At 58.0% G+C, this 21,935-nt stretch overlaps 1 protein-coding gene across 2 annotated transcripts in view; it reads right to left on the bottom strand.

The window, feature by feature from the left end:
* LOC116936961 (uncharacterized) overlaps positions 1 to 21,935 on the bottom strand; it is a 44,736-nt gene that overhangs the window by 5,987 nt on the left and 16,814 nt on the right. For both annotated transcript variants that reach the window (XM_076064166.1, XM_076064164.1), the window contains exons 5-15: positions 21,297 to 21,379; positions 14,375 to 14,443; positions 12,628 to 12,669; positions 10,691 to 10,763; positions 9,512 to 9,606; positions 9,316 to 9,397; positions 8,040 to 8,313; positions 6,029 to 6,145; positions 4,265 to 4,361; positions 3,069 to 3,096; positions 387 to 457 (exon numbers count right to left, since the gene is read on the bottom strand). In XM_076064166.1, the coding sequence (XP_075920281.1) occupies positions 412 to 457; positions 3,069 to 3,096; positions 4,265 to 4,361; positions 6,029 to 6,145; positions 8,040 to 8,313; positions 9,316 to 9,397; positions 9,512 to 9,606; positions 10,691 to 10,763; positions 12,628 to 12,669; positions 14,375 to 14,443; positions 21,297 to 21,379 (1,006 nt within the window). In that variant the 3' untranslated portion in view covers positions 387 to 411. The remainder of the gene's footprint in view (positions 1 to 386; positions 458 to 3,068; positions 3,097 to 4,264; positions 4,362 to 6,028; positions 6,146 to 8,039; positions 8,314 to 9,315; positions 9,398 to 9,511; positions 9,607 to 10,690; positions 10,764 to 12,627; positions 12,670 to 14,374; positions 14,444 to 21,296; positions 21,380 to 21,935) is intronic.

The raw sequence follows: 21,935 nt of genomic DNA on the forward strand, positions 1-21,935 counted from the left end.
TGTGTGTGACTGTGTGTGTGTGTGTATGTCTGTGTATGTGTATGTGTGTCTATGTGTGTGTGTCTGTGTGTGTGTGTCTGTATGTGTGTGTGTGTCTGTGTGTGTGTATGTGTGTGTATGTGTGTGTGTCTGTGTGTGTGTCTGTATGTGTGTGTGTCTGTGTGTGTGTATGTGTGTGTGTCTGTGTGTCTGTGTGTGTGTCTGTGTGTCTGTGTGTATGTGTATGTGTGTGTGTCTGTGTGTGTGTGTGTCTGTGTGTGTGTGTCTGTGTGTGTGTCTGTGTGTGTGTGTGTCTGTGTGTGTCTGTGTGTATGTGTCTGTGTGTGTGTCTGTATGTGTGTGTGTCTGTGTGTGTGTCTGTGTGTGTGTGTCTGTGTGTGTCTCACCGGACGGTCTCCGGGCTGTGCGAGGTCAGGACGGACACCGCCGTCCGAGTGATGAGGTCACTCCCACCAACCTGGGGTCACGGGGTCACGGGGTCACGGGGTCAAGGTGAGACACGGCAAGACACGGGGGAGACGCGGGGAGACGCGGGGAGACAACGAGAGACACGGGGAGACACGGGGAGACACGGGGAGACACGGGGGAGACACGGGGAGACACGGGGGAGACACGGGGAGACACGGGGAGACACGGGGAGACACGGGGAGACACGGGGAGACACGGGGGAGACACGGGGAGACACGGGGGAGACACGGGGAGACACGGAGAGACACGGAGGAGACACGGGGGAGACACGAGGGAGACACGGGGGAGACACGGGGAGACACGGGGAGACACGGGGGAGACACGGGGAGACACGGGGAGACACGGGGGAGACACGGGGGAGACACGGGGAGACACGGGGGAGACACGGGGAGACACGGGGAGACACGGGGAGACACGGGGGAGACACGAGGGAGACACGGGGAGACACGGGGAGACACGGGGGAGACACGGGGAGACACGGGGAGACACGGGGGAGACACGGGGGAGACACGGGGAGACACGGGGGAGACACGGGGAGACACGGGGAGACACGGGGAGACACGGGGGAGACACGGGGAGACACGGAGGAGACACGGGGGAGACACGGGGAGACACGGCGAGACACGGGGGAGACACGGGGAGACACGGGGAGACACGGGGGAGACACGGGGGAGACACGGGGAGACACGGCGAGACACGGGGGAGACACGGGGAGACACGGGGAGACACGGGGGAGACACGGGGCGACACGGGGAGACACGGGGGAGACACGGGGAGACACGGGGGAGACACGGGGAGACACGGAGAGACACGGGGGAGACACGGGGGAGACACGAGGGAGACACGGGGGAGACACGGGGAGACACGGGGAGACACGGGGGAGACACGGGGAGACACGGGGAGACACGGGGGAGACACGGGGGAGACACGGGGGAGACACGGGGAGACACGGGGAGACGCGGGGAGACACGGTGAGACACGGTGAGACACGGAGAGACACGGGGGAGACACGGGGGAGACACGGGGGAGACACGGGGAGACACGGGGGAGACACAGGGAGACACGGGGAGACACGGGGGAGACACGGGGGAGACACGGGGGAGACACGAGGGAGACACGGGGGAGACACGGGGAGACACGGGGAGACACGGGGGAGACACGGGGAGACACGGGGGAGACACGGGGGAGACACGGGGAGACACGGGGGAGACACGGGGAGACACGGGGAGACACGGGGAGACACGGGGGAGACACGGGGAGACACGGAGGAGACACGGGGGAGACACGGGGAGACACGGCGAGACACGGCGAGACACGGGGGAGACACGGGGAGACACGGGGAGACACGGGGGAGACACGGGGGAGACACGGGGAGACACGGGGGGAGACACGGGGGAGACAAATAGAGACACGGGGAGACACGGGGGGAGACATGGGGAGTGATTGGGTGAGTTTGGTGAGTGAGTGGTGAGTGAGCGGGGAGTGTGGTAAGTGAGTGGTAAGTGAGTGGTGAGTGAATGGTGAGTGAGTGGTGAGTGAGTGGTGAGTGAGTGGTGAGTGTGGTAAGTGAGTGGTAAGTGAGTGGTGAGTGAATGGTGAGTGAGTGGTGAGTGAGTGGTGAGTGAGCGGGGAGTGAGTGGTAAGTGTGTGGTAAGTGAGTGGTGAGTGAGTGGTGAGTGAGCGGTGAGTGAGTGGTGAGTGAGTGGTGAGTGTGGTAAGTGAGTGGTAAGTGAGTGATGAGTGAGTGGTGAGTGAGCGGTGAGTGAGTGGTGAGTGTGGTAAGTGAGTGGTGAGTGAGTGGTGAGTGAGGTGTGTGTGTGAGTGAGTGAGTGAGTGGTAAGTGAGTGGTGAGTGAATGGTGAGTGAGCGGTGAGTGAGTGGTGAGTGAATGGTGAGTGAGTGGTGAGTGAGCGGGGAGTGTGGTAAGTAAGTGGTGAGTAAATGGTGAGTGAGCGGTGAGTGAGTGGTGAGTGAATGGTGAGTGAGTGGTGAGTGAGCGGGGAGTGTGGTAAGTAAGTGGTGAGTGAATGGTGAGTGAGTGGTGAGTGAGTGTGGTAAGTGAGTGGTGAGTGTTAGTGGTGAGTGGGTGGGTGAGTGAGTGGTGAGTGAGTGAGTGGTGAGTGAGTGGTGAGTGAGCAGTGAGTGAGTGGTGAGTGAATGGTGAGTGAGCGGTGAGTGAGTGGTGAGTGAGTGGGTGAGTGTGGTGAGTGAGTGGTGAGTGTGTGAGTGAGTGAATGGTGATTGAGTGGTGAGTGAGTGAGTGTGGTGAGTGAGTGGTGAGTGAGTGGTGAGTGAGTGGTGAGTGAGTGGGTGGGTGAGTCGTGAGTGAGTGGTGAGTGAATGGTGAGTGAGTGGTAAGTGAGTGGTAAGTGAGTGGTGAGTGTAATGAGTGAGTGGTGAGTGTGTGAGTGAGTGAATGGTGATTGAGTAGTGAGTGAGTGGTGAGTGAGCGGTGAGTGTGGTGAGTGAGTGGTGAGTGAGTGTGTGAGTGAGTGTGTGAGTGAGTGGTGAGTGAGTGGTGAGTGAATGGTGAGTGAGTGTGGTGAGTAGTGAGTGAGTGGTGAGTGAGTGGTGAGCGTGGTGAGTGAATGGTAACTCACCGATTTGCTGCAGGCGATGATATAAGAGCTGGAGAGAGAGAGAGAGAGAATATAATAAATAAATAATTAGCGACAAACAACAACCACAACAACAACAACAACCACAACAACCACAACCACCACAACAACAACCACAACAACAACCACAACAACAACCACAACTACCACAACAACAACAACCACAACAACAACCACAACAACAACCACAACAACAACCACAACAACAACCACAACAGACCCAGCAGGTGCCATGGGTCGACTGACTGAGATGAGTGGCAAATGCACCACCATTACACAACCACCACCACCACCAACAACAACAACAACCACCACCAGCACCATCATGTGGATTATCAGACGCTGCTCCACCCACCCACTCACCCTCTCACCCACCCACCCACCCACCCTCTCACCCACCCACCCACACTCTCACCCACCACCCACCCTCTCACCCACCCACCCACACTCTCACCCACCCACCCACACTCTCACCCACCCACCCACCCTCTCACCCACTCACCCACCCTCTCACCCAACCACTCACCCACCCACCCTCTCACCCACCCACCCTCCCACCCACCCACCCTCTCACCCACCCACCCTCCCACCCTCCCACCCACCCACCCTCCCACCCACCCACCCTCCCACCCTCCCACCCACCCACCCACCCTCCCACCCACCCACCCTCCCACCCTCCCACCCACCCACCCTCCCACTCACCCACCCTCTCACCCTCTCACCCACCCACCCTCCCACCCACCCACCCTCCCACCCTCCCACCCACCCACCCACCCTTCCACCCTCCCACCCACCCACCCTCCCACCCACCCACCCACCCTCTCACCCACCCACCCACCCTCTCACCCACCCACCCTCTCACTCAACCACCCTCCCACCCACCCACCCACCCTCTCACCCACCCACCCTCTCACCCACCCACCCACCCTCTCACTCATCCACCCTCCCACCCACCCACCCTCTCACCCACCCACCCTCTCACCCACCCACCCACCCAGCCACTCACCCTCTCACCCACCCACCCTCTCACCCACCCACCCTCTCACCCACCCACCCTCCCACCCACCCACCCACCCTCTCACCCACCCACCCTCTCACCCACCCACCCACCCAGCCACTCACCCTCTCACCCACCCACCCACCCTCCCACCCACCCACCCTCCCACCCACCCACCCACCTGCGGGCAGGAGTGGGCTGTGAGTGAAGGGCAGGGAGAGGTGCAGGGGGAGGTTCGCAGCTCCAAGGAGCTTCACCCCAGCCTCCCTCCAGTCGAACTGCACCACACACAGACAAAGGGCACCCGGGTAGCTCACGCGGGCTCTGGGGGGCAAGTGCTGTCAATCTCCAATGGAACCACCCACCGGCCCGCTCAGCCACTCACTCACCCGCTCAGCCACCCACTCACTCACCCACCCACCCACTCACCCACCCACTCACCCACTCACTCACCCACCCACTCACCCACTCACCCATCCACTTACCCACCCACCCATTCACTCATCCACCCACTCACTCACCCATCCACTCACCCACTCACCCGCCCACCCACTCACCCGCTCACACACTCACCCACCCACTCACCCACCCACTCACTCACCCACCCACCCACCCACTCACCCACCCACCCACCCACTCACTCACTCAGCCACCCACTCACCCATCCACTTACCCACCCACCCATTCACTCACTCATCCACCCACTCACTCACCCATCCACTCACCCATCCACTCACACACCCACCCACCCATAAACTCACCCACCCACCCATCCACTCACACACCCACCCACCAACTCATCCACTCACTCACCCACTCACCCATCCACTCACCCACCCACCCATCCACTCACTCACCCACCCACCCATCCACTCACCCACCAACTCATCCACTCACTCACCCACTCACCCATCCACTCACCCACCCACCCATCCACTCACTCACCCACCCACCCATCCACTCACTCACCCATCCACTCACCCATCCACTCACACACCCACCCACCCATAAACTCACCCACCCACCCATCCACTCACACACCCACCCACCAACTCATCCACTCACTCACCCACTCACCCATCCACTCACCCACCCACCCATCCACTCACTCACCCACCCACCCATCCACTCACCCACCCACTCACCCATTCACTCACCCACCCACCCATCCACTCACACACTCACCCACTCACCCATCCACTCACCCACTCACTCATCCACTCACCCACCAACCTATCCACTCACTCACCCACCCACCCATCCACTCACTCACCCACTCACCCATCCACTCACCCACCCACCCATCCACTCACTCACCCACTCACCCATCCACTGACCCACTCACCCACCCACTCACATACTCACCCACTCACCCATCCACTCACCCACCCACCCACCCATCCACTCACTCACCCACTCACCCATCCACTCACCCACCCACCCATACACTCACTCACCCACCCACCCATCCACTCACTCACCCACCCACCCATCCACTCACTCACCCACTCACCCATCCACTCACTCACTCACCCACTCACCCATCCACCCACCCATCCACTCACCCACTCACCCATCCACTCACCCATTCACTCACCCACCCACCCATCCACTCACTCACCCACCCACCCATCCACTCACTCACCCATCCACTCACTCACTCACTCACCCACTCACCCATCCACCCACCCATCCACTCACTCACCCACTCACCCATCCACTCACCCACTCACCCACCCACTCACCCATCCACTCACCCACTCACCCATCCACTCACCCACTCACCCATCCACTCACCCACCCACTCACCCACTCACCCATCCACTCACCCACCCACTCACCCACCCACCCATCCACTCACTCACCCACCCACTCACCCATCCACTCACCCACCCACTCAACCATCCACTCACCCATCCACCCACCCACCCACTCCCCTGCTCACCTCCAGTGTGGCCCCTCCCTTCTTGCCGCTCGCTGCGCTCCCATTGGTCACCCGGTCTCCGGGGGTGTCCTGGTCGTCATGGTTACAGGTGCACGTGTCTCCGCCCCCTCCCTTCACCTGACAAAGACAAAGGTTCCCGTGCAGCTTTAGCAGAGTGTCGGGGCAAGTGCTGTGCTAGCGAGTAGCAGCAGCGCTGCCTATAGAGGCTACCGGGGCACTGTGGGTCACACACAGAGGGGGTGGGTGGCCCAGCAGCACCACGCCCGGCCGTCTTTGTCTCTCCCCCAGTGGCTAGCGATGTTCACTACACCACCACTACACCACCACCACACCACCACTACACCACTACTACACCACCACCACTACACCACCACCACCACTACTACACCACCACACCACCACCACTACTACACCACTACACCACCACCACTACACCACCACCACCGCCACCACCACCACCACTACACCACCACTACAGACTCACCACCACCACCGCCACCACTGCACCACCACCACTACACCACCACCACCACTACACCACCACTACACCACCACGACTACACCACCACTACACCACCACCACTACACCACCACCACTACCCCACCACCACCACTACACCACCACCACCACCACTACACCACCACCACTACACCACCACCACCACTACACCACCACCACCACTACACCACCACCACCACTACACCACCACTACACCACCACTACACCACCACACCACCACCGGTACACCACCACTACACCACCACAACTACACCACCACTACACCACCAATACACCACCACTACACCACCACCACTACACCACCACCACCACTACACCACCACTACACCACCACCACCGCCGCAACACCAGGTTACTCATTTGAGGCTGAGTCGACCTAGGGGAGGCCCAGGACCGGTGAGCGGGAATCGAACCCGGGTCGCCTGGTTCGTAGTTAGTGCAGCGTAGCGCTAACTGCTGCGCCACCACTCCCCACACACAGGCACGCACGCGCGGCTCTCTGATTGGCCGGCCTGGCGGAGGAGCCGCGCTCCGATTGGCCGGCTGCGAGTGAGCTTGCGCGTGCGCGAGAGAGCGATCTGATTGGTTGTCTCCCGAGTTAACGCGGCTCTCCGATTGGCTGGCTCGGCGGAAGCTGCTCCCCCGGTTGGTCGGCTCTGCGAGCGATCCGATTGGCGAGCGAGCGATCCGATTGGCCGGCCTCTTTAGCAAACCACCGCAGCCCTCCGCGATTGGCCGGCTGCCCGGGGGGGTCTCACGAGCGTCGCAATTGGCCGGCTTCCCGGGGGGTCTCACGAGCGTCGTGATTGGCCGGCTTCCCGGGGGGTCTCACGAGCGTCGTGATTGGCCGGCTTCCCGGGGGGTCTCACGAGCGTCGTTATTGGCCGGCTCCCCGGAGGGTCTCACGAGCGTCGTGATTGGCCGGCTCCCCGGTGAGGTCTCACGAGCGTCGTGATTGGCCGGCTCCCTGGGGAGGGGGTCCTCACGAGCGTCGTGATTGGCCGGCTCCCCATGGGGTCTCACGAGCGTCGTGATTGGCCGGCTGCCCGGTGAGGTCTCACGAGCGTCGTGATTGGCCGGCTCCCCGGGGGGGTCTCACGAGCGTCGTGATTGGCCGGCTCCCCGGGGGGGGGGGGTCCTCACGAGCGTCGCGATTGGCCGGCTCCCCATGGGGGTCTCACGAGCGTCGTGATTGGCCGGCTCCCCGGGAGGGGGTCCTCACGAGTGTCGCGATTGGCCGGCTCCCCATGGGGGTCTCACGAGCGTCGCGATTGGCCGGCTGCCCGGAGGGCTCTCACGAGCGTCGCGATTGGCCGGCTCCCCAGGGGGTCTCACGAGCGTCGCGATTGGCCGGCTGCGAGCGCGAGTGAGCTGGGCCCCTCCCTCCCTCCCTATTGGCCCGTCCGTCTCCGAGCGACCCCGGCCGCCGTCGGCAACAGCTCTCCCGATTGGTCGGCCGCTCGGCCAATGAGCCGCGAGCGTTCCGGTCACCTGCTGCTGTTGCTGCTGCTGCCCCTTGCCCTGAGACCCTCCGCGGAGCTCCGCCCCCAGCTCGGCGTCGAGCCGCGGGATTGGCTGCTGGGCGGGCGGGGCGCAGTAGGAGGCGGCCGCGGCGGCCGCCGCCGCCGCCGCCGCCGCGTGATTGGCCGTGGCGGTCGCCGCGGCGACGGCGGGCAGCTCCGATAGGACGATCCGGCGAAGCTGCTCCAGCTCCAGCTGGCGCAGCAGCAACTCACCCCCACTGGGGCACAGGCACGGGTCCAGCCTGGTGGGGGGGCGGGGGGGGCGGGGGGGGGGGCAGGGGGGGGGGGTCACTGGGTCAGGGGGGGAGGGGGTTGCTAGAGGGTGGGGGCGGGGGGGGGTCACTTGATCACTGGGCCACTTGGTCACTGGGTCACTGGGTCACTCGTTCACTGGGTCACTAGTTCACAGGGTCACTGGGTCAGTCGTTCACTGGGTTACTCATTCACTGGGTCACTAGTTCACAGGGTCACTGGGTCACTCGTTCACTGGGTCACTTGGTCACTCGTTCACTGGGCCACTGGGTCATTCGTTCACTGGGTCACTGGGTCACTTGGTCACTGGGTCACTGGGTCACTCGTTCACTGGGTTACTCATTCACTGGGTCACTAGTTCACAGGGTCACTGGGTCACTGGGCCACTGGGTCATTCGTTCACTGGGTCACTGGGTCACTCGTTCACTGGGCCACTAGGTCACTCGTTCACTGGATTACTCATTCACTGGGTCACTAGTTCACAGGGTCACTGGGTCACTAGTTCACAGGGTCACTGGGTCAGTCGTTCACTGGGCCACTGGGTCACTCATTCAGTGGGTCACCGGGCCACTAGTTCACAGGGTCACTGGGTCACTCATTCACTGGGTCACTGGGTCACTCATTCACTGGGTCATTCGTTTACGTGGTTCACTAGGTCACTAGTAAACTAGGTCACTAGTAAACTAGGTCACGTGGTGATGGTTGCTATGGTCACGAGGTGGTGGTGGTTGCCATGGTCACGAGGTAGTGGTGGTTGCTATGGTCACGAGGTGGTGGTGGTTGCTATGGTCACGAGGTGGTGGTGGTTGCTAGGGTCACGAGGTGATGGTGGTTGCCATGGTCACGAGGTGGTGGCGGTTGCCATGGTCACGAGGTGGTGGCAGTTGCTAGGGTCACGAGGTGGTGGTTGCTATGGTCACGAGGTGGCAGTTGCTATGGTTACGAGGTAGTGGAGGTTGCCATGGTCACAAGGTGGAGGTTGCTATGGTTACCTTGCCAGGCCGTGCCTCCTCAGCAGCTCCTGTTGCCATGCCAACAGCTCGGCGTGACCCGGAGAGAGGATCCCGGGAAACCCTGCACCACACGGCCCCCGTCACATGTCAGCCATCACTGTTCGGTGGGTGTGGTGAGCGGGTGTGGTGAGCGGGTGTGGTGAGCGGGTGTGGTGAGCGCGGTTGCTATGGTTACCGGGCAGTGGTGAGAGGAGAGGTGGCAAGCCCAGGAAGGGGCGGAGTCCCAGGAATGCTGCATTGTGGGTAGGGGTCAAAGAGCAGTTGCCATCCCTACAGGAAAAAAAGCACGTGGTGTGGTGAGTGGTGTGGTGAGTGGTGTGGTGAGTGGTGTGGTGAGTGACCTGGTGAGTGACGTGGGTGAGCGGGTGGGTTGGCGAGTGGGTCAGTGGGTGGGTGAGTGGGTGGGTAAGTGGGTAGGTGAGTGGGTGGGTGAGTGGGTGAGTGGGTGAGTGGGTGGGTGGGTGGGTGAGTGGGTGAGTGGGTGGGTGAGTGGGTGGGTGAGTGGGTGGGTGAGTTGGTGAGTGGGTGGGTGAGTGGGTGGGTGAGTGGGTGGGTGGGTGAGTGGGAGAGTGGTTGGGTGGGTGAGTGGGTGGATGAGTGGGTAAGTGAGTGGGTGGGTAAATGGGTGGGTGAGTGAGTGAGTGGGTGGGTGGGTGAGTGAGTGAGTGGGTGGGTGGGTGAGTGGGTGAGTTGGTGGGTGAGTGGGTGAGTTGGTGGGTGAGTGGGTGAGTGGGTGGGTGGGTGAGTGGGTGAGTGGGTGAGTTGGTGGGTGAGTTGGTGGGTGGGTGGGTGAGTGGGTGGGTGGGTGAGTGGGTGAGTGGGTAAGTGGGTGGGTGGGTGAGTGGGTGAGTTGGTGGGTGAGTTGGTGGGTGGGTGGGTGAGTGGGTGGGTGGGTGAGTGGGTGGGTGGGTGGGTGGTTGAGTGGGTGGGTGGGTGAGTGAGTGGGTGGGTGGGTGAGTGGGTGGGTGGGTGAGTGGGTGGGTGAGTTGGTGGGTGGGTTGGTGGGTGATGGGTGACCCGAGTTCGATTCCCTGGTGTGGTGGTGGTGGTGTGCAAACACCGTCACTGGGGAGACAAAGGCGGCCGGGAGTGGTTGCTGGCCACCCACCCCCTCGTGTACCGTGCCGGTAGCCTTCAAAGACCCTGCAACTCGCTAACAGCACTTGCCCCTACAGTCTGTTACAGGCTACACGGGGGATCTTTGTTTGTGAGTGTGACCTCCTCCTGCACCTAGCCTGGCACGGCAGTCAACCCATGGCACCTGCTGGGTCTGTCATGTGACCTCCTCGTGCACCTAGCCTGGCACGGCACTTAGCCCCTGCACACCACGTGACACCGTTGTCCTTGTGCCCACCTGTCAGGAAGACTTCCCTCGTCATGGTAACGTGGACTGGACGGCTGAGGTGGCGAGTCACAGCAGCTGTCATCTGCGCAAAAAGACAAAGACACCCCAGGTAGCCTTTAGCGGAACCGTAGGGGCAAGTGCTGTTACTAGTAGCAGCATCTACACACAGACAAAGATCCCCCGTGTAGCCTCTAGCAGGCTGTAGGGGCAAGTGCTGTCAGTAGCACCTACACACAGACAAAGATCCCCCGTGTAGCCTCTAGCAGACTGTAGGGGCAAGTGCTGTCAGTAGTAGCACCTACACACAGACAAAGATCCCCCAGGTAGCCTCTAACAGGCTGTAGGGGCAAGTGCTGTCAGTAGTAGCGAGTATCAGCACCTACACACAGACAAAGATCCCCCGTGTAGCCTCTAGCAGGCTGTAGGGGCAAGTGCTGTCAGTAGTAGCAGCAGTGCCAATTGGTAATTGGGTGAGTGGGTGAGTGAGTGTGTGAGTGAGTGGGTGAGTAAGTGGGTGAGTGAGTGGGTGAGTAAGTGGGTGAGTGGGTGAGTAAGTGAGTGAGTGGATGAGTGGATGGGTGAGTGGGTGGGTGGATAGGTGGGTGGGTGAGTGGGTGGGTGGTTGGGTGGGTGAGTGAGTGGGTGGGTGAGTGGGTGAGTGGGTGAGTGAGTGAGTGGGTGAGTGGGTGGGTGGTTGGGTGGGTGAGTGAGTGGGTGGGTGAGTGGGTGAGTGGGTGAGTAAGTGAGTGAGTGGATGAGTGGATGGGTGAGTGGGTGAGTGGGTGAGTGAGTGGGTGAGTGGGTGGGTGGTTGGGTGGGTGAGTGAGTGGGTGGGTGAGTGGGTGGGTGTGTGAGTGGGTGAGTGGGTGAGTGAGTGAGTGGGTGAGTAAGTGAGTGAGTGGATGAGTGGATGGGTGAGTGGGTGAGTGGGTGAGTGAGTGGGTGAGTGGGTGGGTGGTTGGGTGGGTGAGTGAGTGGGTGGGTGAGTGGGTGGGTGTGTGAGTGGGTGAGTGGGTGGGTGAGTGGGTGAGTGAATGGGTGAGTGAGTGAGTGGGTGAGTGAGTGAGTGGGTGAGTGAGTGAGTGGGTGGATGGGTGAGTGAGTGGGTGGATGGGTGAGTGGGTGGGTGAGTGAGTGAGTGGGTGAGTGAGTGAGTGAGTGACTCGGTGAGTGAGTGAGTGGGTGAGTGAGTGAGTGGGTGGATGGGTGAGTGAGTGGGTGGATGGGTGAGTGGGTGGGTGAGTGAGTGAGTGGGTGAGTGAGTGAGTGACTCGGTGAGTGGGTGGGTGGGTGAGTGGGTGGGTGGGTGAGTGGATCTCTGACGCAGCGTGCTAACCGCTGCGCCACCGCTCACCAGCCCCTCCCCCCCATCCCCCTCCCCCCACCATCCCTTCTCAATAATTGAAAGACAGCAGCGAGTTATTAGTTATCGCCGGGTCCCCATCAATAATTCACGTAGCGAGGTGAAGGGGGGGGCCATCAGCCCCCCACCACCAACCCCACCTCCTTGTGTCTGTGTGTGTGTCTGTGTGTGTGTGTATGTGTGTGTGTCTGTGTGTGTGTGTATGTGTCTGTGTGTGTGTCTGTGTGTACTGTACCTGTGTGTGTGTCTGTGTGTGTGTCTGTGTGTTTGTGTGTGTGTCTGTGTGTGTGTGTGTCTGTGTGTGTGTCTGTGTGTCTGTGTGTGTGTGTCTGTGTGTGTGTCTGTGTGTGTGTGTGTCTGTGTGTGTGTGTCTGTGTGTGTGTGTCTGTGTGTACTATACGTGTGTGTGTGTGTCTGTGTGTGTGTGTCTGTGTGTCTGTGTGTGTGTGTGTGTACTATACCTGTGTGTGTGTGTGTCTGTGTGTGTGTGTCTGTGTGTCTGTGTGTGTGTGTACTGTACCTGTGTGTGTGTGTGTGTCTGTGTGTGTGTGTCTGTGTGTCTGTGTGTGTGTGTGTACTGTACCTGTGTGTGTGTTGTTCTTGCTGGTTGGACTGGAAGTGCATTCTGCATAAACACAGCGACGCGCACACATTCATTAGCACGTGTACACACACGTGTACACACACACACGTGTACACACACACACGTGTACACACACGTGTACACACACACACGTGTACACACACACACGTGTACACACACACTCATTAGCACGTGTACACACACGTGTACACACACACACGTGTACACACACACACTCATTAGCACGTGTACACACACACGTGTACACACACACACGTGTACACACACACACACGTGTACACACACACTCATTAGCACGTGTACACACACACACTCATTAGCACGTGTACACACACACACGTGTACACACACACACGTGTACACACACACACGTGTACACACACACACACTCATTAGCACGTGTACACACACGTGTACACACACACGTGTACACACACACTCATTAGCACGTGTACACACACGTGTACACACACACACGTGTACACACACACGTGTACACACACACACGTGTCATTAGCACGTGTACACACACGTGTACACACACATATGTGTACACACACACACACACACGCACGTGTGCATGAGTGAGTGTATGAGTATATGCGAGTGAGTGGATGGGTGAGTGAGTGAGTGGGTGACTGAGTGGGTGAGAGGGTGGATGGGTGAGTGAGTGGGTGGGTGAGTGGGTGGGTGAGTGAGTGTGTGAGTGGATGAGTGAGTGAGTGGGTGAGTGGGTGAATGAGTGAGTGAGTAGGTGAGTGAGTAGGTGGGTGAGTGTATGAGTGAATGAGTGGGTGAGTGAGTGAGTGGGTGAGTGAGTGAGTGGGTGGATGAATGAGTGAGTGATTGGCTGAGTGAGTGGGTGAGTGAGTGAGTGAGTGGCTGAGTGGGTATGTGAGTGAGTGTGTGAGTGGATGAGTGAGTGAGTGGGTGAGTGGGTGAATGAGTGAGTGAGTAGGTGAGTGAGTAGGTGGGTGAGTGTATGAGTGAGTGATTGGGTGAGTGGGTGAATGAGTGAGTGAGTAGGTGAGTGAGTAGGTGAGTGAGTAGGTGGGTGAGTGAGCGGGTGGGTGAGTGAGTGGTGAGTGAGTGGTGAGTGAGTGGGTGAGTGACTGAGTGGGTGAGTGGTGAGTGAGTGGGTGAGTGACTGAGTGGGTGAGTGACTGAGTAGGTGAGTGAGTGAGTGGGTGAGTGTATGACTGAGTAGGTGAGTGAGTGAGTTGTGAGTGAGTGGTGAGTGAGTGGTGAGTGAGTGAGTGGTGAGTGAGTGGTGAGTGAGTGGTGAGTGAGTGAGTGGGTGAGTGAGTGAGTGGTGAGTGAGTGGTGAGTGAGTAGGTGAGTGAGTAGGTGGGTGAGTGAGCGGGTGGGTGAGTGAGTGGTGAGTGAGTGGTGAGTGAGTGGGTGAGTGAGTGAGTGAGTGGGGTGAGGTGAGTGAGTGGGTGAGTGACTGTGGGTGAGTGACTGAGTAGGTGAGTGAGTGAGTGGTGTATGACTGAGTAGGTGAGTGAGTGAGTTGTGAGTGAGTGGTGAGTGAGTGGTGAGTGAGTGAGTGAGTGAGTGGTGAGTGAGTGGTGAGTGGAGTGAGTGGGTGAGTGAGTGAGTGGTGAGTGGTGAGTGGTGAGTAGTGGTGAGTGACTGAGTAGGTGAGTGGGTGAGTGGAGTGAGTGAGTGAGTGGTGGGTGGTGGTGAGTGAGTGGTGAGTGAGTGGTGAGTGAGTACCACTCACCTCTAAACCGCTTCAGAGGTGGTGAGTCTCCTCGCGATGGTCGCTCGCTCCCAGACGCGAGGTCTTCGCCTGAACACAGACACACACACACAGTGTACACACAGTCACACACACACACACACAGTCACACACACACACAGTGTACACACAGTCACACACACACACAGTCACACACACACACAGACACACAGCACACACACACACAGTGTACACACAGTCACACACACACACAGTCACACACACACACAGACACACAGACACACACACACACAGTGTACACACAGTCACACACACAGAGACACACAGTTACACACACACACACAGACACACACACACACAGACACACACACACAGACACACACAGACACACACACATACACACACAGACACACACACACAGACACACACACAGAGACACAACAACAACAACCGCCATTCGCCACTAAGTGGCGGTGACGTCACCACGACGCTTGTGCCAGGCTATGTGCACCCTGAGGCTACCACGTGAAGTGTCGAACGCCCGCTGGCAGGAGGTCACGGGGCAGACCCAGGTGCCACGGGTCGACTGACTGAGCTGACTGGCTGATGCACCACCTGTGCCCCCTACTGTGCCAACCTGCTGTGCTTTAGCCACCCGGCGCTCCACTCGTTGTTCTGAGCGTCACTCCTCCGCCCTCCGTTGTTGTTGGAGGGCGACTGCCTCCAACTGCCCAGTAGCATCCTTCACGAGCCTCCTCCACAGAGGCCGATCTTGACACCGCTGGTACCAGTCATCGGCAAGTCCACTCAGCTCCACGTCCTCCCGTACCACATCACTCCATCTCTTCTCTAGCCCGTGCCGCGCCCGCTTAGCCCACTCGATCCGGCCGAACAAAAGCTGCTTCGGCATGCGGTGGCTGGGCATGCGGGCTACAGGACCCAGCCATCGCAGCCTTGCCTGCCGGAGGAGCTCACCGATGGGACCTTGCCCAGATCTTTCAAGGATTTGTGAGCTACTCACACAATCCAGCCTGGTTAAACCCAGGATGGATCGTAAGCAGGCTAGCCTAAATGTTTTTAACCGGCGAAGATGTTCCATTAAGGGGGTCCACGTTTCGCAAGTGTAGAGAAGGGAGGGAATGACCGTTGCCGAGAAGACCTGAAGCTTAGTGCGGAGCGACAGACCAGGTAGCTTCCACACAGCGTTACGCAACCGATGAAAAGATATTGCCGCTCGACTGATTCGGAGTGAGACCTCTGCTGTTAAACTGGAGCCGGTCATAAGCACACTGCCCAGGTATGAGAAACTCTCCACTCTCTCCACAACTGCCCCATCACCGATTGGGAGTTGTGGGGGTGGAGTGTCCGATGGTACAAAATACCCAGGCAGGTGCTTAGTTTTGGTCGGGCTGATGGTAAGGCCCCATCTGTTAGTGGCACACTCCAGTCTCAGCAGCAGCGTCTCCAACTCCTCCTCTGAATGAGCAGCTATTACCAAATCATCGGAATACATAACGTGGTTGAGCAATAGGGAGCCATCCCTTGACCACACCCGGGCATCGATCAGCCTCCCATTATATCTGTACCAAATGGAGATTCCCCCGGTACAGCTATTGAAGGCCTCACGAACTATGTGGTCAAAATAGATGTTAAATAATGTGGGAGCCAGAAGACATCCCTGTCGCACCCCAAGGTGTACAGGGAATGGCTCTGACTCCCGGCCTACCCGGGCCCACTCACCATCATGAAGGTCCTTAATGATCGTGAGCAGAGGGTCAGGTACTCCAAAAGCATGGAGAACAACCCAGAGCCCAGGCCTACTTATGGTATCATAGGCCTAGACCAGGTCAATAAAGCAGAGATGTAGGTCTTGTTGGAATTCCCTACACCTCTGCTGTAGCAAACGGACAGAAAATATGGCATCTGTGCAGGACCGCCCTTTCCTGAAACCGCATTGGGGCTCCGCAAGCCTCTCCTCAGCGTACCTGGCAAGGCGATGCTGAATAATCCTTGCCAGGACCTTTCCCGGCACACTGAGGAGTGAGATGCCCCTGTAGTTGTTACAGTCTGTGCGGTCCCCCTTCTTAAAGAGGGGGACCACCAGGGCATCCTTCCAATCCTGTGGAACCCGTCCAGTGGTCCAGACTGTTGTTATGATGTCATATAGGGCAGTCTGTGCACAAATGCCACCCTCCCTCAGCATTTCGCTTGGGAGATCATCTCTGCCCGCTGCCTTTCCTGGTCTCAGACTCCGGATCGCCTTCAGTACTTCCTCAACAGATGGCACCTCAGCCAGCCACTCACAGGGGGTGACTTCTTCCAATATTTGAGGCACTGCAGCCTCAGCAGGGTCATCCCCACTTTGTGCCACGATGTTTTCCTGGCTGAGGGGTTTCCCCTCCCCCAGGACCTCACAGAAATCCTCAGAAAATCTGCAAACCTGTTCCTGGGGGTCGGAGATTGGATCACCTTTTTTACCGCTAATGATGGTAATAGGTGTGGCGCTGCAGGTTACTTTCTTGATGGAGTTAAATAGAGATTTGTGATCGCGGGCCAATGAGGCAGACTCCATCACCTCAGCAACCCGCAACCACCACCCATCCTTGCAGCGCCTCATGGCTCTCCGAACCTCTGAGCGAAGGCTGCTGTAAGCCTCATTCTCTGACATGGGATTCTGTAGCCGATGACAGTGGGCCTGTCGCTTTTTCGCAACCATCCTGAACACCTCCTCTGTCAGCCAGGGTCTCTGGGGAGGTCTGGACCGCGTACCCAAAGCAGCCATTGCAGCTGCATGAGTCACAGTCCTAAACCTCGCCCATTTACCCTCAACATCAGGAGGAGTGGGGCACGATGCCAACCCCAGCCGCAAGCGATGATTAAATTTTCGGTTGCAACTTTCATCGGATAACTGAGACCAGGCCACTTTAGGTTGGAATGGGGTCCTGGGTGTACACCCACCACCGGAGTGGAAGAATAGCAGGCGCATCTTACAGATGACTAGTCGATGGTCAGAGGGCAGATCAGCTCCACGGTAGGTCCTGGTGTCAAGGAGATGGGCTCGCATCCGCTGGTCCGTCACTATGTAGTCCAGCAGATGTTCTTGCTTGGACCCGGCATGCATCCATGATGTTGTGTGGATGCGCCGATGCCGGAACAGCGTGTTGATAATTACAAGCCCATGGGCTGCACAAAAATCTAGCAGCCTCCTACCGTTGTTATTGAGCTGATCTGGCCCATGTCCTCCAATCACTCCAGACCAGGTGCTATCATCATGACCAACTCGGGCATTGAAGTCACCCAACAAGATGACTCTATCCCGAGGGGCCACTTTAGCCAGCACCTGTGACAGGAGGTCATAAAAGGCATCTGACCCATCGGCTTTGCCTGCATCCCTCCACGGATGTTCATCTTCGGTGGGGGCATAAGTAACCACGACCACCGCTCCTCGCCTCCGGTTGATGGGAAGGCGAGCCCAAAGTAGCCTGGGGCTTACAGCCTCCCACACCTCACCGCCACGCTCCCACGCCCCCTTCATTCTTTTGTTCAAAAGAAGAGCCACACCCTGTTGTTGGGCAGTCTGCTGCCCCGAGTAGAGGACTGTCCCCCCCTCATGGTGGCAGGAGCCAGAGCCGGTCCACCGGACCTCCTGAATAACACAGAGATCCAGGCGGTACCGGTCCAGCTCCCGACAGAGGAGTGGCAGCCTCTCCTCCGCAGTGAGCATTCGAACATTCCACGTGGCCACCCGTAGTGGCTTTTCGTTGTTTCTGGAGGAGCCCCGAGGGTAGAGATTCAATCTGCTGGCTCCGTCAATTGGGGTTTGGCCAGGAGACGTCATAGACGCCTGGCCCCCCGGGTCCTCCGGCACAAGCTTATTAGTTAGATATGTTAGACGTGGTATAGTGGTAATTTGTTGAAGGTGGAGGGGTTACCAGCCCCTCGCACCCGTCCAGAGCCCCCGCTTAGCCACTGTGGTGGTCACAGACGCCATGAGAGGAGGGGCCAATCGGAATTGGCCCTCCCCCCACAGCACTGTCCACGACAGAGTTACCTACAGACACACACACAGACACACACACAAGCGTACACACATACACACAGACACACACATACACACGTACACACACATGTACACATATACATACACACACGTACACACACGTACATACAGACACACACGTGCACACACACACACGTGCACACACACACATACACACACATGTACGTAAACACACACACATACACACACGTGTACACACACACACCTACACACATGTACACACACACACCTACACACACATACACACACTCACGTGCACATACACACACGTGCACATACACACACGTGCACACACACACACCTACACACATGTACACACACACACACCTACACACACACACACACACCTACACACAGACACACACACGTGCACACACACCCATACACACACGTGCACACACACACACACCTACACACACGTGTACACACACACCTACACACGTGTACACACACACACCTACACATACACACACACATACACACACGTGCACACACACACACGTACACACACGTGTACACACACACACACCTACACACACGTGTACACACACACACCTACACATACACACACATACACACACTCACACTCTCTACTCCTACACCGTGACCTATCACCCTTGCTCCCCCTCTGTGTTGCCATAGCAACACAGAGGGGGGAGAGAGGCAGAGAGAGAGAGGGGCAGAGAGAGGGGGAGGGAGGGGGAGGGAGAGAGGGGAGGGAGAGAGGGGAGGGAGGGGGGGAGGGAGAGGGGGAGGGAGGGGTTAGACAGGGGGAGGGAGAGAGGGGAGGGGGGAGAGAGGGGGAGGGAGGGGGGAGAGGGGGGGAGAGGGGGGGAGGGAGGGGGGGGACGGGTCGATAAGTCGTTAGCTGAGGGGAGAGTGGGTGGGGAGGTGAATGATGGAGGAACCAGGTCACAGACACACACACACAGACACACACACACACAGACACACATAGACACACACACACAGACACACACACACAGTCACACACACACACAGACACACACACAGACATACACACACAGACACACAGTCACACACAGACACACACACAGACACACAGAAACACACACACACACAGACACACACACAGACACACACACACAGACACACACACACAGACACACACACACTACACACACAGACACACATAGACACACACACACAGACACAGACACACATAGACACACACACACACAGACACACACACACACACAGACACACATAGACACACACACACAGACACACACACACAGTCACACACACACACAGACACACACACAGACATACACACACAGACACACAGTCACACACAGACACACACACAGACACACAGAAACACACACACACAGACACACACACACAGACACACACACACAGACACACACACACAGACACACACACACTACACACACAGACACACACACAGACACAGACACACACACACACAGACACACAGAAACACACACACACACAGACACACACACACACACACAGACACACACACATACACACACACAGACACACAGACACACACACAGACACACACACACAGACACACACAGACACACACACACACACAGACACACACACAGACACACACAGACACACACACACTACACACACACACTACACACAGACACACACACAAAGACAAAGATCCCCCGTATAGCCTTAACAGACTGTAGGGGCAAGTGCTGTTAGCGAGCACCTATGAAGGCCGGAACGGCACACGAGGGGGTGGGTGGCCAGCACCACGCCCGACCGCCTTTGTCTCCCTAGTGGCAATGTTTACACACCGCACCAGGTACTCATTTGAGGCTGAGTCGACCTAGGGGAGGCCCGGGACCGGTTCAGATAATCGTCACCGGTGTTGGCCGTGAGCGGGAATCGAACCCGGGTCGCCAGGTTCATAGCGCAGCGTAGCGCTAACCATTACACTACCGCTCCCCACACACTCACCATACACTCCCCACACACTCACCATACACTCACCACACACTCACCATACACTCACCACACACTCACCACACACGCATACGTGACGGTGCGTGTATCAGTGTGTGTGTGTGTATCAGTAAGCATGGCAGGTTGTGAGTGAGTGAGTGGGTCGGTGAGCGGGCGAGCGAGTGGGTTGGTGAGTGGGTGAGTGGGTGAGTGAGCGAGTGAGCGGGCGAGCGAGTGGGTTGGTGAGTGGGCGAGTGAGTGGGTGAGCGAGTGGGTTGGTGAGTGGGCGAGTGAGTGGGTTGGTGAGTGGGTGAGTGAGCGAGTGAGCGGGCGAGTGAGTGGGTTGGTGAGTGGGCGAGTGAGTGGGTTGGTGAGTGAGTGAGTGAGCGAGCGAGTGGGTTGGTGAGCGGGCGAGCGAGTGGGTTGGTGAGTGGGTGAGTGAGTGGGTGGGTGAGTGGGTGGGTGAGTGAGTGGGTGGGTGAGTGAGTGGGTGAGTGAGTGAGTGGGTGGGTGAGTGGGTGGGTGAGTGGGCGAGTGAGTGGGTTGGTGAGTGAGTGGGTGAGCGAGCGAGTGGGTTGGTGAGTGAGCGAGTGAGTGGGTTCGTGAGCGAGTGGGTGGGTGAGCGAGTGGGTGGGTGAGTGAGTGGGTGAGTGAGTGAGTGGGTGGGTGAGTGGGTGGGTGAGTGGGCGAGTGAGTGGGTTGGTGAGTGAGTGGGTGAGCGAGCGAGTGGGTTGGTGAGTGAGCGAGTGAGTGGGTTCGTGAGCGAGTGGGTGGGTGAGCGAGTGGGTGGGTGAGCGAGTGAGTGGGTGAGCGAGTGGGTGAGTGAGTGGGTGAGCGAGTGGGTGGGTGAGCGAGTGGGTGAGTGAGTGGTTGGGCGGGTGAGTGGGTGAGTGAGTGGATGAGCGAGTGGGTGAGCGTGTGGGTGAGCGTTACCGTGTACGTCGCTCCCGTCCCTGACGGTGGCCAGCCGCTTGCTGTGGTGCAAACTCGATATGATGGCGGACAGATTACTATCTCTGCACGCACGCACACACACACAGACACACACAGACACACACAGACACACAGACACAGATACACACACAGACACACACACAGACACACACAAAAACATAAAAAATATATTTTTTAAAAACAACAAATTAAAACTACAATTATTTAAAATTTGTATTCAGGCCGAGTTGACCTAGGGGTTGGTGGCCTCAAAGTAAAAACATTTTTTTTTAAATAACTAAACGTGAAACAAATACATTTCAAACCAACATTTTTTTTTCAACGTTAAAATGTAAACAAATTTTTTTTTTCAAATGTTTTTCACAAATTGAAATAGTTTTATTAAGGCTGAGTCGACCTAGGGGTTATTGGCCTAGAAGCGGGAATGGAACTGGGGTTAGAGGGGGTCTACGGCTGACTCCGTGGGTCTCCCTCGCCTGGCTCTGGCTGGCCACGTGCCGAGCAAATAAAACCTTTTAAAAATACGTATTTAAAAAAAAAGCATCACAACGTTTTTGAATAACTAAAAGTAAAAACAAAATATAAAACAATTAACAAATTTAAAAACGCGTATTTTTT

This window comes from Petromyzon marinus, unplaced genomic scaffold, assembly GCF_048934315.1.
Source record: "Petromyzon marinus isolate PM22_M1 ecotype Great Lakes invasive population unplaced genomic scaffold, UKy_Petmar_22M1.pri1.0 PM_Scaffold_341, whole genome shotgun sequence".
NCBI classification, from domain to species: domain Eukaryota; kingdom Metazoa; phylum Chordata; class Hyperoartia; order Petromyzontiformes; family Petromyzontidae; genus Petromyzon; species Petromyzon marinus.